This window comes from Anabrus simplex, chromosome 10, assembly GCF_040414725.1.
Source record: "Anabrus simplex isolate iqAnaSimp1 chromosome 10, ASM4041472v1, whole genome shotgun sequence".
NCBI classification, from domain to species: Eukaryota; Metazoa; Arthropoda; class Insecta; order Orthoptera; family Tettigoniidae; genus Anabrus; species Anabrus simplex.
Genome location: NC_090274.1, coordinates 29,116,900 through 29,135,581, shown reverse-complemented (window position 1 = coordinate 29,135,581; position 18,682 = coordinate 29,116,900). Strand labels below are relative to the sequence as shown.

At 38.5% G+C, this 18,682-nt stretch overlaps 1 protein-coding gene across 5 annotated transcripts in view; it reads left to right on the top strand.

Annotated features, from left to right (window-relative positions):
• The window catches only part of LOC136882342 (receptor-type tyrosine-protein phosphatase kappa), a 90,507-nt gene that overhangs the window by 24,625 nt on the left and 47,200 nt on the right, over window positions 1-18,682 (top strand). For all 5 annotated transcript variants that reach the window (XR_010861147.2, XM_067154934.2, XM_067154933.2 and 2 more), the window contains exons 4-7: window positions 1,644-1,822; window positions 7,199-7,286; window positions 7,744-7,820; window positions 13,882-14,016. Coding sequence is in view for 4 of the 5 variants with exons in the window: in XM_067154934.2 (XP_067011035.2) it covers window positions 1,644-1,822; window positions 7,199-7,286; window positions 7,744-7,820; window positions 13,882-14,016 (479 nt within the window). In the remaining variant the exon portion in view is untranslated. The remainder of the gene's footprint in view (window positions 1-1,643; window positions 1,823-7,198; window positions 7,287-7,743; window positions 7,821-13,881; window positions 14,017-18,682) is intronic.

Here is an 18,682-nt window from a genome sequence, read left to right as displayed (position 1 = left end):
AAAGCTGCCTGTATTCTTGGTACAAGTTCATCTTCTCTTTCTACAGCGTCAATTTCTGCACAACAAACTGTACACTGCCTACTGGGGCTGAGAAGCAAATACGCGAAACGAACGAGAAACTTGTGGTTTCGCACCGAGCGTTACCTCTATCTTCCGTTTTCCACTTACCTTCCCCCCCTTCCCTCCTTCTGACGCACAGCAACACAGTAACCTCATTTTCTTGGAAAGAAAAATTTTCTCAACCAATCCAATTGCACTGTTGTTCTTAACTTAATACGAAGAGTATTCCTGATATTTTTGCCGGTATAATCCTGGTATGTGTCACTAGATTTGAGCAGTTAAATTTCGTGTGGCTATTTCTAGCCAGGTGCAGCCCTTGTAAGGCAGACCCTTCGTTGAGGGCAGGTGGTATCTGCCATGTGTAGGTAACTGCATGTTATTGTGGTCGAGGATAGTGTAATGATTTGAGCAGTGAAATAACAGTAATATAACATAACAGTGATATAACATGACACTTTTAGACACAGGGAACTTATTCTTTACAATATTTTACAAAGCAGATCAATTTTAGCCCATATTTGGACTCTACATATACCTTCTATTTAAATAATTTTGTGGAAATCTTCAATTTGTACGCATCAGTTCTTGATTTTTTATCAATAGGTATATTGTTATTACACATTGATGATTGTTCGTCCATTGGGTAAGGATTTTAAGCCTTGAGCAGACCCCTTGGTATTATTCATCACACGCATCGTGAATCCTTACTCCATACAAACACTGTGGAGTGATTTGGAGTTGAATCCGGGCTTTTGGCATACAATCTAGTGATTAGAAATTGTATACCCCCACTTCTCCTTCCCTGTTGGCCAACATTCTGAAGATGAATCGTCCCAAGATGTTACAGCTTCTTCCAGGCACACCCCTATTGTAAGTGAGCTGCATATACCATTTTTACCATATACCCACCATCTTGCCATTCTTAAAATATCTGGGCGGGCTGAGTGGCTCTGACAATTGAGGCACTGCTCTTCTGACCCCAACATTGCAGGTTTGATCCTGGTTCAATCCAGTGGTATTTGAAGGTGCTCATATACGTTAGTCTCTTGTCAATAGATTTACTCGGACGTAAAAGAACTCCTGCGGGACTAAATTCTGGCACCTTGGTGTCTCCTAAAATCATAAAAGTACATAGTGGCACGTAAAGCAAATAACATTACTATTACTAAAATCTCTGGCAGTACTGGAAATTGAACCTGGGCCCATGAGGATGGTGGCTAAGATTGCTATCCATTGCACTACAGAGGAAATTTTACAAAATTCAATTTTAGGAGAAAAAGTTTGCTGCCCTCCACTGACAACTACTATAGCCATGTAGAGCATCTTGGGATAAAACATAAGTTTAAATCTAATGCAAATTAACTTAATCAGTTACTGACCTCAATAAAGAATATTTTGAATAATCAATAACACATTAGTGTTAAATTTTAAAGACAATGTTTTTGGTGTTCCTATGGCAGATGTAGAGAAGTCATCTCGTCATCCCAAATTAACCATCCCTTTATACCAACATTGTCTATCATCAATCTATCTAAGTGTTTATATTTTGCCCATTGTATTGTGTATTTCTGTCTGTTGTACAGCTGGTGATTCGCCTGTGGTCAGCATGTGTGAACTACAAGCTCAACTAGGTCTTCTAGAAGCACAGTGTCAACCTGTACTTCCTCCGGAAGAAGAGCACAGTCGTCGAGTAGAGATAGCCGAGTTGGAGGAGTATGTGATGGCGGCACTAGCATCGAGTGAGCTCAAACGTCAACACGAAGTGAGTTACAAGCCTTGTCATTACACCACACCTGGTGATTTTCTCTCATGTTATTAGTTTACAACCCTAATTCTTAACATACAACATCCTTGGTTGTGTCCTTGTATTCTTTCCTGAAATTTTATCTTCAGCAATTATTTTGAGGAGGATGTTATGTGTTAAGCATTGCCCAGGCAAGTTTGTTTTCTTCTTCTTGATCACCATAGTTACAACTTATTTTTCCAAAATTTCCAAAATGGCATTCACGGGCACAGATCTAAAAATCACAGGAATAGAACCAACTTTCGGATGGTTAGGCTGTGTACATTTGCAAAGTTTTGCCCAGACGTGCCATTTTGGGCTCATCAGTTGGATTGGTACACCCCTCCAAGACTCTGTTTAGTAGTGGCAGACCAACTGCATGGTCCCCCCGTGCTAGCAAATATGGATTGCTAACCTGCTAAAGGAGAAGTGAATTCGCCTTTTTCATAAATGTACTCCCCATGGAGATATAATTTAAGAAATAGCATTCACAGCCACAGATCTAAAAATCACAGGAATAAAACCAGCTTTTGGATGGTTAGGCTGTGTGCATTTGCAGAGTTTCACCCAGACGTGCCATTTTGGGCTCATCAGTTGGATTGGCACACCCCTCCAAGACTCTGTTTAGTAGTGGCAGACCAAATGCGTGGTCCCGTGTCTTAGCAAATAGGGATTGCTAACCTGCTAAAGGAGAAGTGAATTCTCCATTTTCAAAAATATGTGCTCCCCATGGAGATATAATTTCAGAAATGGATAGTGTTGGTCTATGCAAGCATCACTAAATCACTTTCAGTAACCACATGAGTGATATCCGCTTTGTCTATAACAAATACCAGTCTCAGAGTTAATTATTTTTATGTACTTAAGTGAATAGTGGCTAGAGATGGGCAAGAAAAACGTGAGTTACAATGTACAGTTTAAATTAACCCTCTCGAGCATGAGGTCGTTGGAGTTCTTGTGCATTTTTATGCATTTCACAGTCAATCTATCACATATAACATTGATGCCGTCTTTTGTTTTTTACGTAACAGACAGCAAAACAGCCCTACAAGAAAAGGTACCGGTACTCCTGCCACCGCGTCAACATCCACACGTACCAGCCACCGATTATTTTCCGTGGGCCCTCCCCATTCAGTTAACTCAGGCTTCACAAGTATCCTTGGCATCAACCTCTAAGGTAGTCGTGCAAGTATACTTGCACCATGCAATACAGGGTCTCCCATATAAACTAAGATCATCCAAGCAGCTTTTTTACTCACCGAAACTAAGCTGCAGTATTGGTGGCGAGAGCATAGTTCTTGATTTTGCAAGCATCAGTCGCCATTTATCATTCTCTTGTTCAGTGGCTTAAACTGTCACTGCAAATCTCAGCACTTATTATAATAAAGGCCCCGTGGATGGCAACTCACGCTCCCAAGGGTCATGAGTAGAGCCCGGATTTCCATGCAAATGCATGTTTTTAAATAAGCTGGTTACAGTTCTGAAACTTCGCAAATATGCGTTTTGTGGTTTAAAGATTCCAAATAACCATTCTTTTCCCTTGCATGTTTGCATGTTTTGACTTTTTCAGGAGAAAATTCATGCATAATGCATATTTTGAAGGTTTTTTATTTAATAGCAAATATTTGGACGTTTATATTGCATAATATGATTTTTCTTCTGACTTTGGTGCATATATAATGTTAATTTGCATGATAGTGCCTTTTATGAAGCGAATGAGCGACGAAAGAATGCCAAAAAAGGTGATGGAAATGCAAATCCAAGGAAGGAGAGGCCGTGGATGACCACGATTGAGATGGAAGGATACCATCCAGCATTATAGAAAGAAACCTGGACTGGGACATAGTGTTGGAGGAGGAGTGGTGGAAAGACCGAAGAAAGTGGAGAGGAACCATATTTGCCCCTACCCGGCTACAGCTGGATAAAGGGAAATGATGATGATGATGATGATGATGATGAGTGCCTTTTATGAATGTTGGTTTCCATAATTCGGGATCATTTTTCCACATTATACAGTATGTCTATTACTGAGAGAGAGACAGAAAGAATGTATTCCTGGCATCCTATGAGACAACCAATATTAATTAGTATATACACTAGAGGTTCTATAATCCAATTAACCAAGCCTTTTCTTATCTGTTGCTTGGGTAAATATTGACGTAAGCCGGAAGTCTCCATGTCGACCTCTGTAATTCTTAGAAATAAGATGTTCCAGTTATACACTGCTATAAATTGAACCTAAATTGCATGTTACTCATTGATGGCTCATTTTTCATCCATGTTAGATGAACAAAACAAAACTTGTATAGCACTTCTGCGACGCTGCGTTAATGAGATAGCGGCTTACAAACCTTGGTTTTGCACTGAACACTCTTCCATTGTTGTCCTGGAATTTCCTGCCCGGAACTCTCACTCATCACACGTCTTTGATATCGCAGCAGGCAATCGTTAACAGTGATTGAGGAAATTCAAATGTGTCTGCAGTCATCGTATGGAGAAGTAACTGCGGCAGCTAGAGATAGGTCGAACAAAGTGATGCGTTGAAATACTTCTGTTGAATTTGCCAACCTTATAAAAGACACACTGTGGTGAAAATGCAAGAGAGGTACAATTTGATCTCGCTTTGTCCCAAATGTCTTCATTTAAGTATGCACCTGTCACTTCTTGTGACGTAGAAAGATCATTTTGTGTGCTTAAGAATGTGCTGACAGATAAATGGATGAGCTTAAAGCAAGACACTTTGGAGAAATTACGGTAGTTGTACAAAGTGTTCAAAAGAACTGAATTTTGATAGTGCATATTTTTCAGTTTATTGTGCATGTTTTGCCATATTATAGTGCATGCATGCATGCATGCATGCATGCATATTTTGAGATTTGATAGTGCATGGAAATCCAGGCTCTAGTCATGAGATTTTAATGATAGTTTAAGCCGCTGAAGAAGAGAACTTTGGTTCTTAAAACATATTCGGTGTATTGAAATTGTAATAAATTTCATATTTGTGTTGACAAGGTGGACATTCATATTTAATTGACCTTTTAATGTGATATAATGGTTTGTCAATGTGGGTCAATTTACTATTGGCCACTATGGTTAAGATTATCAATTAGATATCATGAAGTTCAAACTTCTCCAGCAGGCTACCACAGCAAAATGCAGGAAAGCCGAACAATGCAGGTATGTTACAGCAGTCCATCAGAATGAAAAGATTAAAAGGAAGCACAACTAAGCAACCATCTGCTTCGAACACACATTGGGGGGAAAATGGAAAAGGTCTGACAATTCATGCATTTCCTTTTACTTTTCTTTTTTTTCTGTTTAGCTGATAATTTTGAATTTCAACCTGAAATACTGATGAAAGTAATGGACAGTAATGGTCAACTCATGCATTTCCTTTTTCTTTTCTTTTTTTTTTCCTTTTAGCTGATAATTTTGAATTTCAACCTGAAATGCTGGTGAAAGTAATGGACAGTAATGGTCAACTCAATGCGTGCATCGCAAGGGACGGTGGTTATCTAAAAGGTCTGACTTTCAAAGAATGAAAATAAAACATGACTTGTGTTATTGTGTCATGAAATGGCATTATGTTACACATCAATTATCACTCTAGTCGTTTACATTCCCATTACTTTCACCAATATTTCAGGTTGAAATTCAAAATTATCAGCTAAAAGGAAAAAAAGAAAAAGGAAATGCATGAAAATGAAGAACTCCCCAGATCTTCCAAATATTGTACTATTAGGCTCAGAAAGGACCAAGGGTTCACCGAGGGAGGTCAAATAGGAGAGCAAATAGCGAGGAGCCTGGGACAAGTTAGTGGAAACAATGATAGACTTGCCTTGGACCCTGTAGTCGCCAACCATACTTCCAAGCTGAGAAACCCTTGGGAGCGTGGGTTGGTGTCAACGGGACCCTTAGCTGAGTCCTGGCATTGCTTGCACTTAATTGTGACAGGCTATCCTATCCAACCTCGCTTGATCAACACTTGTTCATTTTTCCCCCAACGGTACTGCGTATGGAGTTCTAGGGAGTCTTTCATTTTCACGCCCTTTGTGACCCTTTCATTTCTTTGGCCGATACCTTCATTTACAGGCCTCTTCCGTTCTTTTCCTCTAATTAGTGTTGATAGAGGATGTTGCAAAGTTGTACAGGGTCCAGCAGAAACAATCTACCATTTTAGTATAGGTTCTGTAGTAACACTAAATTGGGAATGTAAACGACTAGAGTGATAATTGATGTGTAACATAATGCCATTTCATGACACAATAACACAAGTCATGTTTTATTTTCATTCTTTGAAAGTCAGACCTTTTAGATAACCACCATCCCTTGCGATGCACGCATTGAGTTGACCATTACTGTCCATTACTTTCACCTGTATTTCAGGTTGAATTGCCTGGACCTCTTCATGAATGCGTCATCTCAAAGTCTCTGACATGTGTAAAACTGCAGCGTGTTTGTTTACTAAACACCTGGGACTCCTGTCAATATCATTCCTTACTCTCTCAATGTTTGCTGGCATTAGCACTGTCCTTGGCTTTCCCTGTGGCTTCTTATTCATGGCACTTATGGTAGCAGGAAAATGCTCAACCCACCTCCGAATTGTGTGCTGTTCTGGTACTCTTCCATGTCTCCCAGTGTTGAATTGCTGTTGAAAGTTCCGCTGTGTAGCTGTCACAATGTAACGACTTTTGAAATACAGTTCAATCACAAAAGCGCGATGCATGGCAGTGCAACGCTCCATAGTAACTAAAATGGCATCCTTCCTGTTACACGCTACCCTGCTAGGTTTTATTCCCATTGCAGGGACGTACATGCTACCAATTGTTGAAATTGGTGGATTGTTTCTGCCAGACCCTGTACTTCCTCTTAAAACAATAATCACCACCACCTTACACTGACATTTAAAGTTAAAAACATGATCGTTCCGTATTGAATAGAGAAATAAGAAGATGTACAATATTAGAAGGATCCACCTTTCAATACTTCGTTGTAAGTTGAACTAAAAAGAAGTCACACCTTGTTTATTGGGACCGGTTTCGACACATTACAAGTGTCATCATCAGCCCTACTTTACTATTTGGCTGATGATGACACTTGTAATGTGTCGAAACCGGTCCCAATAAACAAGTTGTGACTTCTTTTTAGTTCAACTTACAACGAAGTATTGAAAGGTGGATCCTTCTAATAATGTACATCTTCTTATTACACTGACATGTTATATGTTTCTATATATACTTGATTTGTCACCTATTCTGTTCCTTTCCGTTACTTATTTTATTCACATACCTTTTTTAAATTTCATTATAATAAAAGGGATTTCCTTTTTACATCTGACTGCCTTCCTGTTCACAGCTGTTTCCAAAAGGCTGTATTTACCCATGCGAGTATGGCCAGCTGCCTGCCAACAAGCCGAAGAACCGATACGGAAACTTGGTAGCTTGTAAGTTACTGTACTCTTATATCTGCCTAAAATAATTACTGTATTGTCTGACAAACTCTAGGAGAAACTTACATAACTGGTGCTGGAGGAGGAGGAGTCAAACCAAGCTAACAAGTTCAAACATACTCTTTAATTGGGCTTAAAGAAGAAGGAAGATATTCTAATTTTTCATTGCTTTGCTGTGCTAACAATTCTCAGGTCAATTTAGGCACGTCTTTTCTCCTATAGTATGTTATAGAGTAGTCAGGCTAGGTAGTTCAAGTGGTAGAGCACTGGCCTTCTGATCCCAACTTGGCGAGTTTGATCCTGACTTTGAAGGGGCTCAGTACGACAACCTCCTGTCGGTAGATTTACTAGCATGTAAAAGAACTCCTGCAAGCCAAAATTCCCACATCTCCAAAATGCATAAAAGTATAGTTAGCAGGACATAAAAACCAATAAAATTATTATGTTACAGATGATGACACGAGGGTGATACTGGAGAAGATCCCTAGTGATCCATACTCGGACTACATCAACGCCAATTATATTGATGTAAGTTATGAACTGAATCATATCTCTTCTTTTATAACATTGGCCTCACCTAAATGTGAATATATTTTATTCTGCTAATGTAGTTAGTTTGGGAATGGCTACCTGAGGTAAAAAAAAGGCTTGCTCAGTTCACCTGTAAAGATTTGAGTTTGATTTCACCTTCCTCTTCTTTTTTCTTAGCAGATAATTACTTTATTTTCCATGTCTTGGGGATGCACTAAATTCTTCCTCTCCAGAACTTAGTACCCTCTGTCACTAGTGAGCATGAGATCTTCAAAAGAGGAGGGGTCATTCATCTCTTGCCAGGTATTTTGTTCCCTAGGAAATAGAACTCTTCACAATTGAATCTTGTGTTTGCAGCATATCATTAAATGGGTAACTTTGGACCCTTTTGAAATTAATCTGTCAATAAATCATTAAGTTTGAAAGATAAAATACAGTATTGGCACCAAACTCTTAATGTGAGACTGCATTAAATACAGTAGAGTCTCGATTATCCGACCTAAATGGGACCTGGAGTACGTCGGATCACCGAAAATGTCGGATAATACGGAATAACTTTGAAAATGAACTGAAACAAAGAGGAAGGCTACACTCTAGTACTAAAACAATTACATGTTTTACGGTACTCTGTTTATTGAATTATCAATTCAGTTGTACAGCACATGCAGTATTGAACGAAAACATTCCAGATGTCTTACAAAAAGAAACTTGTCTCCATAGATATTAAGCTGCCTAATGCCGTACAGTTTTTCCACCGATCAAGCCACCCAGCACTGGCAGGAAAATTAGGGTCCCCTTAATTAAACTCCTTCTGGAAATACACAGCCTTTTCCTGCAGAATGGGGCCAGATATTGGCAGGCCCTTTTCCTGAAAGAAATAGTGCTTCACTTACTTCTTCGTATTCACATTTTTAAAGTGTTTTTGTCTGCTCTGGTAGAGCACCACTTTTCAATTTCTTCCCTCTGTTTTTTCCCAGTCTCCCACGGTAACACATCCAACACCATAATCTGAAGCCACATTTTGAAGAATTTCCTCTTTGCCCAGTGACTTTAATGCACTCAACTTGTCTTCCATAGAAACAATCACTTTCTTCCATGTACTCGCTATACTCACAGAGGATATGAAAATTATAACATCCGCACCCAACCAGTACTACAATGAACAATGACTGAAGAATCACTGCACCTGTCCTTGAGGAAAAAAACTGTCCTACCGCCAGCAGTCAGGCCAGTGCTTGTCCCATGGATGCACCCTCCACACTGGGTGTGCCTGAATTTAGTCTCCACCAAAAGTTCAAATTTAAGTCTACTAGTGTCGGATAACACGGAATGTCGGATAAGCGAAGGTCGGATGAGCGAGACTCTACTGTATATGTAATGTTTAATTTGGGTTGGACTTCATTTTGTGCCTGAAAAGTAAAAAAGTAAGGGTATCCGAAATTAGACCCTTGAGTGGAGTAACTTTGGACATGCCTTTGTTTTACACTGCTGACCATAGTTGTACATGCCAAGTCAAATAAGAACCCACCCTGTGTCTTGAGGCTAGTCTCCACTGATTAACATTTAACAGCAACATGTTAACTGTTCAATACTGTTTCATTTAACATTGTGTCAACACTTACAAACATGTTAAACTTGACTTCCTCTGTTTATGCACAGCTAGTTCATCATATCAGTTAGTGTTAAAACATTCAAGTGGTGTCTCTGCATTTTCAAACAAGGACAATAGCCTTTGTTATTGCCACTGTTGCTTCTTACAGGATTTTGAGAAAGATGATGATGATGATGATGATGGTGATCATGATTGTTGTTTAAAGGGGCCTAACATTGAGATCATTGGCCCTTCTTGAGAAGGAAGGATAGGAGAATGTGCGTAAGACAACATGTGAATAGAAGGCACAATGTGGATGAAATTATGAATGAGCTTAAAGTAGAAGACAGGTTTGGATTTATAAAACTTTCTGAGAATGTCTGAGCATGATTTTGATGTAGTTTGCCTATATGTACTTTGCCAAAGCCATGCCAATACCACACGAACAATGAATTGATTGAACATGTTTTTCAATCCTACTTTTGGGTGAAATAGGGCTACCTTTCTTGGAGAATAAATAATAATCCCACTGGAAAACAAGGCAACATGCTAAATATGTTAACTTTAACATATCAAGTTAACATGTTAAGTCAGCTATGAGTCAAATGTCCATGTACATGTCATTTTTAACATCATCATCATCCTCATTGTCCCATTTCCAGCTGACACCGGGTGGAAGCAAATATGATTCCTCTCCACTTTGTTCTGTCGTTCCACCCTGCTTCTTCCGACACGATGTTCAAATGTTAAACCATTTCCATGACGTTGTTTGGCGGTAGCTTGTCCGTGCCTGACCGAGTCATCACTACACCTAGCGGCACTGCAACTTTTGACGTCAGCTGTTGGTTGGGGTTTGCCTTTTTTGTTTCATTTTTAACATGTTGTTGTTAAATGTTAATCAGTGGAGACTCGGCTTTATAATAACTATCTTTTCATATTCTCACATATATTTTATCATATTCCTTGACGTACATGAGCACACAACTGACATTTGTGCTTAAACTACTTATGGATGTTAATAAAACCAACAATAATTGTCCTTTATCTTACAAAAATTCTAATTTCAGCCATCTACCGAATGGGATTTATAAAATCTAAAACAAGATCTCTATTTCGTACAAAACTTTGGTGGGGGTAGACATAATATACAAAACATCCTCAACCAAAATTTCACATGTGTCTCAGTCATTTTTAATGAAAAAGTCCTTTGCTGATGGTATTGATTTGAGGTCTTTTTAACCTCCAATTCTTGGGTAGAAATCATTTTGTTCACAATATATACGTGTCTTTCTGGGAAAGACAGTTATGATAAAAGTTCCCTCTTTTATAGTTTCCCCACATGGTGATGTGAAACTTTCAATTATTGCCTTTCTTCAGAGACCGAGATCGGTATTAGTGATGGCCTGTGTGATTTGGTAAGGTGTGCAGAAAACACTAATATTAAGTTGGTTACTCTGATTCAAAAAAAAAAAAAAAAAAAATGCACAGTTGTGGGACTTTCAAATTGCTATACTGTTGTCCAAAGTTACCCTGTTGCACAGTAGCCCTACTTCAAAAGATTGCTTCAGCACCCCTGTCCTCATCTGGTTTAACCTTTAGAATGTGAGACAATGATATATCATTGTTTAGTACTTGTGCATAAAGTGCCAGCGACGATATATCATTGTTTGAACAGCAGATAGCAGTACCTTACATTTTGTTTCCATTGAGTAAAGAATGTAGTTTATAATTTTATCACTACGCAGCTCATTTGTTCATTTATTTACGCACCTTGGATTTCTGAATTTCATGTGTTTCTCTGCCCATGTTACGATTGGCAGTTACGTAACAATAATTATCTACTGAACTATTGCACAGATACTTTTCAAATTTTCTATGTTTATTCACTTAAATTGCTGCATTGCAGAGGGATAACCACATTTTATCTGTAATTTTAATTTTGAATTATTTTTATTGCTATTTTTGTAATTTGATTTTGTTTTCAAAGTGTTCAGAAAATATTTTTAAAAAAATAAAATATTTTGAACCTTATTAGTATTATAATCATGTACATACCATGCTCAACATTTCCTGCAAGTTTAAAGTCAAAATATTCAAAATTATAAGTTATGTGCCAGTTTAAAAAAGACTTGCAAAATGCTACTAATCAGCATGAGAGCATGGCACTAAGAGGGTTAAGGTCGTCCAAGGAGCATACAGTAATTGATGCGCACTCCTCGGTTCTTCTTTAGTCCTTTAATTAGCACCTGCTTACATTTTCAAAGAAATATTTTCAAAGGATATTTCTTACACCAAATGTACTCTCTGAATGCTCTGATGTGTTGACAAACATTTATTTACATTGCGTACTGAAATTAGGGAGTTGTGCTTGAGAGCCCCAGGGGCTCTGAACTTTGGAGCGTGGGTTGGCGATCACGGGGCCCTTAGCTGAATCCTGGCATTCCTTCCACTTACTTATGCCAGGCTCCTCACTTTCATATATCCTTTCCGACCTCCCTTGGTCAACTCTTGTTCTTTTCCGACCCTGACGCTATTAGGTTTGCGAGGGCTAGGGAGTCTTTCATTTTCACGCCCTTCGTGGCCCTTGTCTTCCTTTGGCCGATATCTTCATTTTTCGAAGTGTCGGACCCCTTCCATTTTTCTGTCTGATTAGTGTTATATAGAGGATGGTTGCCTAGTTGTACTTCCTCTTAAAACAATAATCACCACCACCACCAGTTGTGCTTGAGAGCAACACTGCCAAAAAGTAACAATCAATAATTTTGATAAAATTGGTCCTGAATTGGTGCTGTTTCCTGTGAGACGGACATCCCCCGATCTCTGGTTTCATCTGCAGGGACACTGTCCTCTGTAAAGTATGGGCAGAAGTCACCATACCCCTACATAGTAATATACCTCTGTGCCTTGCAACGATAACAATCACGCTGGAGCACATGATCAAACTGCTGTCAGCCAAAAGACTGGATGAGTACTTGTGTTTGAACATCACCTACTAACTACTATCTCTTTCTGAAGAAATTCCTTTGTGGCAAGTGTTTTCACACTGACGATCCAGTGAAAACGATGATTCAGAAATGATTTTCCTCGTAGGTAGCAGACTTTGTAAGCACAAAGACGCACACACGAGATGCTGTCAATTGTGTACACTGTTCTATTTACACACACACACTAATAAACTGCCATCTGGAACAAAACACTGAGAAGAAGAAGAAGAAGAAGAAGAAGAAGAAGAAGAAGAAGAAGAAGAAGAAGAAGAAGAAGACGACGACGACGACTGCTTCATTAGCATGTCAACCAATTACCAACTCAACAAAATCACACATGAGTACACGACTTTCACTAGCAACTCTCACTAACAACTCAACTCCAATTCCCAAGACTGCCTCTTTATATACATTGCCTGGCCAGGCTTCTAGAAAAGTATGACACAACACGTTTTCTCGAATTTTCTCGAGTCTCCAGTAACCTGTGTACAAATGGATCAAATGTTCGATAAACTTGTAGTGACAAAGTGCATTGTTCTGGACTATTACCCTGTGTTGTACACATTACATTGGATTTATACATCATATTTACAGGTAATAATAAATTACATACTATTAATTACGTGTTCTACATTAAATAAAGGAATATTAATATACATACAGCAGATGTGTCGTGACATAACCTCACATGTATCGTTACACAAATATTACAACCACGATTTATACCAAATAAAGTCTGTACATAACTACGCAAATAAAAATAATAATAATAATAATAATAATAATAATAATAATAATAATAATAATAATAATAATAATAATAATAATCATATTAATAATCATAATAATAATAATTGAGCTCAATATTTTCATTATTTACCCATGGGTTAGAGAATTTTTTCCAAGTTATACTAGTCCATTACACTTGCATCAACTGCTAAGATGTGGTCTACAAAACTTGCCCCAAGCTATGATAAATATTTCAGTAAGTATGAAATGATGCTGAAAACTAGCTTAAGGTATGCAGGGAGGCATGAAAGAAGGAATTAACTAATAATATATAAGTATTCTCATTTTATTCCTAAATGGCCTTTAATAAAACAATAGCCCTCATAGTAATTAACCAATAATATGTAGTGTTTCTTGTTTCGTACAGGCCGACTAAGGACTATGATATTCAACTGTTGCATTTGGGGTGGGTTTTAATATTTGTCCAGTAATTCCGCATCCTCTGGCTGTGTTGTTCCTTTCCTTTGTCCAGAGTGTACTCGTCTTCCTTCTTGGTGGTTTGTATTTGTTTAAGCATCCTCCTGAGAGATGTCTGGTAATGGTTCTTATTTTATTAACAAATGGCCCTTGGTTACAGAATAACCCTCGTGGTAATTAATAATTTCAGGAACAAGTTTTCCAACACTGTTTATTGCTAGAATAAGAGCTGCCAGTATTTATGTGGAGGAATGTTCTGAGATTTTTTGTTTTTCAGGGTTACAACACACCAAAGATGTACATTGCGACTCAGGGTCCTAAGACCAATACAGTCGGGGACTTCTGGCGCATGGTGTGGCAGGAGAATGTGCACATCATCTGCATGCTGACCAGAGTCTGGGAGAAAGACAAGGTAATAATAAAACTAATTATACTGCTCTTTCAAATGAAAATCCCAAACCTGATTCCAGTCAAGATGGAATGGATGAAGCCCCCATCTAGTAGTGAGGCATAATTAATGACTGACATTACAAGTAATATTTAACATGTTTAGCCTGTATTGTCAACTTTGAACAGTTTAAAGATATTAACATTAAAAGTTCAACCTTTACAATACAGTCGAACCTGCCCTAACGGACACCCTCATTCAGCGGACACCTCCCTATATGGGCAGTTTTTCTCGGAACCGATTTTATTTTACATGAGACAAGTGTTAAATTGGCCTCATTTAAGCAGACACCTCAAACTCCGGACAGCGGACATCGCCATTTGTCCCGTCCACTTGACTTAAGCAGACACTTTACACATTGCAGGACAATTTGATTTGTTTGTATATTATGTAACAATCGTTTTACTACTGAAGATGGCCTTGAGATTAGGCTGAAACATGTAAAAAAAAAAATGAATTGTATTGATAGGAGGATTTTATAAATATTTTCTTTTGTAAAGTGATAACCGTCAATACGGAATGAGATTCATAACTTGCAATGGACAATTTATTACGCCGGACCACATGTCATCCTTCTTTTGAAACCATTCTCCAAACATAAGGAAATCCTTTTTGAATGTTTGTAGTATTTCGAGTGCAAGGGGTGAGAAGGTACATCGGACTGTAGTTCTACCTAGTGGTGTGTAGGCCTATTCCGAGAATTCTTATTGCCCAGAAATGCTGCCAGAGACTGTTGACTCTCAAGTTACCTGGGGATTTTCTTCCCTTCTTGCATCATTCTATTCATAACTCAGATTGTTGCTGATAAGGTCCAGCTCAGGTAGTCAACTTGAGAAGGAAAAGACAGTACCGGTGCTAATTAGTGAGACAGAAATACCGTAACATTTCAGTTGTCTATTAAACATGAGTAACAAGGGATTACTTCACGAAGCTGTAATGTTTGTAAATGATGTAAAATCACTTATACTAACTCTCTATGAAATACTAACACAGAAATGACATAGAATAATAAAGATACGTAAGCTTATATTTAAGGTGGATGTTCTTTGCTGTTAAAATGTTCGATTATGTTTATAAACTTGTTTTAGCGGACACCTCTCGTAACGGACGTTTTTCCTCGGAACTGACGGTGTCCGCAGAAGGGAGGTTCGATTGTACTTATAAAACTTTTTATTCTTACAGCGAAGTTATAGGTACATGTTTCACCCCTCTTGGGGACATCTTCAGCCTAGTAAAGAGCAAAAGTTAAATAGTAAAATTAACATAACAAAGAAAAGTGTTATATACATGTCTACAACAATTCAAATTTACATGGTTTTAGTGTGCCGTTTGACAACAAAGTGGTGACGTGAAATCAATTTGAAACATCTCATCGTTGTTCAAGTATGCAAGAATCTTACTTTTGCTGACACACAGGTGAAGAGAGATAAATCATGACTAGTAGTTCAGTCTTGGTTGAGTTCCTGTAGACATGTATATAACACCTTTTCTTGTTATGCTAATTTTACTTTTTAACTTCTGTTCTTTGCTATGCTTAAGATGTCCCCAAGAGGGGCGAAACTTTTAGCTATAACTTCGCTTTCAGAATAAACAGTTTTGTAAGTATTGTAAATGTGGAACTTTTGATGTTAATATCTTTAATGACTGATATTGGAGAGTGTCGCTGGAATGAAAGATGACAGGGAAAACTGGAGTACCTGGAGAAAAACCTGTCCCACCTCCGCTTTGTCCAGCACAAATCTCATATTGAGTGACCAGATATCTGAACCACAGAACCCAATGGTGAAAGGGGTGCATTGCTACCTGATCCATTGAGGAGGCTACAATTATACAGGGTGTTTACAAATGAATATCGGAGTTTTAACGCCTTATAATATTGAATACGTTAAACTTACAGTTATACATTATATGTCAAATGAAAGAGCAAGTCAAACAGTTTTGTTTGTTGGCACCAGTGCGCATGTACGTGCAATGGTTTCACCGCAATCCGCTAGACAGCGGTAGTAGCAAAGATGGCGACTAGTGAACAGAAAGCTTTTTGTGTTTTGCAGTTTGCAAAGACAGAATCTGTAGTTGCTGTGCAACGTGCGTTCCGCATTAAGTTCGGTTGTGATCCTCCAAGTGATAATAACATTCGCAGATGGTATCATAAGTTTGAAGACACCGGTTGCCTTTGTAAAGGGAAGAGCAAGGGATGACCAAGATTAAGTGAAGAGACTGTTGAGCGAGTAGCCCAAAGAAATCAGTCCGGAAGGCTAGTCGTAAATTACAACTTCCTGTGTCGACCGTTTGGAAAGTTGTAAGAAAACGCTTACAGCAACGTCCTTACCGTTAACAGTTATTACAGGCTCTAAAGCCGGCAGACCACAGATTACGAGCCAACTTTGCAAACGACATGTTGTTACATGATTATGAGTTTATGAATCATGTTGTTTTCAGTGATGAATCGGTCTTTCACCTTAGTGGACATGTAAACACTCATAATGTGCGCATCTGGGGCTCAGAAAATCCTCATGAGTTGGTACAAATGCAACGAGGTTCCCCTAAAGTGAATGTTTTTTGTGCCGTATCCCGGCGAAAGGTTTATGGGCCTTTCTTTTATGGTGAACGTACTGTAACTGGTACTTCTTACCTCGATACACTAGAGCAATGGCTCTTCCCTCAGTTGGAAGAAAATGAGCCAGAGAACTTCATTTTCCATCAAGATGGTGCGCCATCTCACTGGCATAAGGACGTACTACTACCGCTGTCTAGCGGATTGTGGCGAAACCATTGCATGTACATGCGCACTGGTGCCAACAAACAAAACTGTTTGAGTTGCTCTTTCATTTGACATATAATGTATAACTGTAAGTTTAACGTATTCAATATTATAAGGCATTAAAACTCCGATATTCATTTGTAAACACCCTGTATTGCTTTTGCAATTAAGAAATATTCAAAATGAGTATGTCTAAAAATGTCCTGTCTTTCCCTTATTTAATCTTCCCTTCATAACAGTAACTAATAATGAACAGATTTATTTTGCATTTTTCTAAGGGTATTAATGTGCTCCAAATGTCATAAGACACTCATCAATGAGGAGGTACTCTGCCATGCTGGGAAATCATGCAAGTCCTGACCCTTGAAGAAAGGAAAAGTACTATCTGTGCACCTTTTCTGGATAGATTTACACCCTAGTGCTGAATTGGTCGACCTCGGCAATCTTCGAGATTCGTATTGGCAACCTTTGAAACACAAACTATGAATCACTTATGCATCGCTGTGCGACATCTGGCGTACACTTTACGTACTAGTACTGTTGTTATTTACACAGCAAAGCCAAACTATAGAATTCACTCCAGGAATAAGATTCACATTGAGAAATGTTATATAATGTGTGTGTGACACAGTTGTTGGCTTAAGATAACAAAGGTTTAGCAAAATTCATATCGATCGATCATATTATCGATTCAATTCAGATTTCATTTCCATTCAGTTGGCAGTACTACTGGAACCGGAATTGCTCCCTCCTTACTCCTCAAACCCGTACACAGATCTATCGATAAAAAGTGCGCAGATAGTACCTATCTGGTACAAATGATTGCAGAAGACAAGATAGGAAGGAATGGTGTATGTGAGTGGAGAAGAGTATCCTGGACATGGAACCTCTAATCTATAGCAGGTAGCCTTAACTCAATGCCCGATGTCAGATCACAGTGCCCTGTCGCTCGATGTTCTGCAGAGGTCACAGTGCTGATGATGTTGTTAGCAGTGTTGGACCATTGCTTTTGTTATAATTATTGGTCACACTTAAGCAAATTAACCTCACACTAAAGGCAGGTCTCCACTGATTAACATTTAACAACACGTTAAATGTTAAAAGTGTTAAATGTTAACTGGTGACACCATCAATATGTTCAGTGTTAAATGTTGAATACTGTTTCATTTAACATTGTGTCCACACTTAATAAACATGTTAAACTTGACTTTCTTTGTTTATATATAGGCCCAAGTAGTTCATCATATCAATTTGTGGTAATATATTTAGGTGGTGTCTAGTATTTTCAAATAAGGACAATGGACTCAGATGAAGAGGATTTGGCCCTTTGTTATTGCCACTGTTGCTTCTTGTTATGACTTAGAAATGCAGTTTTACTAGACACATTTCCTCCCCTCGTCCTGCTCATTGCTTCAAAAGCAAACCACTTTGAAGTATAAACTTCGACCGCTCCCGCACCCGACTTCTGATATTTTTTTTTCAATACTCGACTGTACTGGGAGTGGAGGGACGCTAGGTTTTTTTCATTGCACACGGGAACAATTACAGATAATTTAGAGTTCCTGGAAACTGTCGGCCTTCTTCGCTTTACATCTGTATTCCTTTGATGAGACATCCCAAAAGCAAGGCCTTTCTATTATGTCATTAATTAAGTCCAAAGTAATCTTGCTCCACTCCATTTCTGACTATAAATAATGTTAGTATAGTGCAGAGAGATCGACATGCGTGCGCGTACCAATACTGTATTTGTAGCTTATAACGAAGAGAATGAGTGTTGCGGAGTGTTGTAACTATAATCGTGCTTCACGAGAAGCACGTCGCTTGACTATCTGTTAACATGGAAACGGTAAGGAAGTAGCCGAAGCTGTG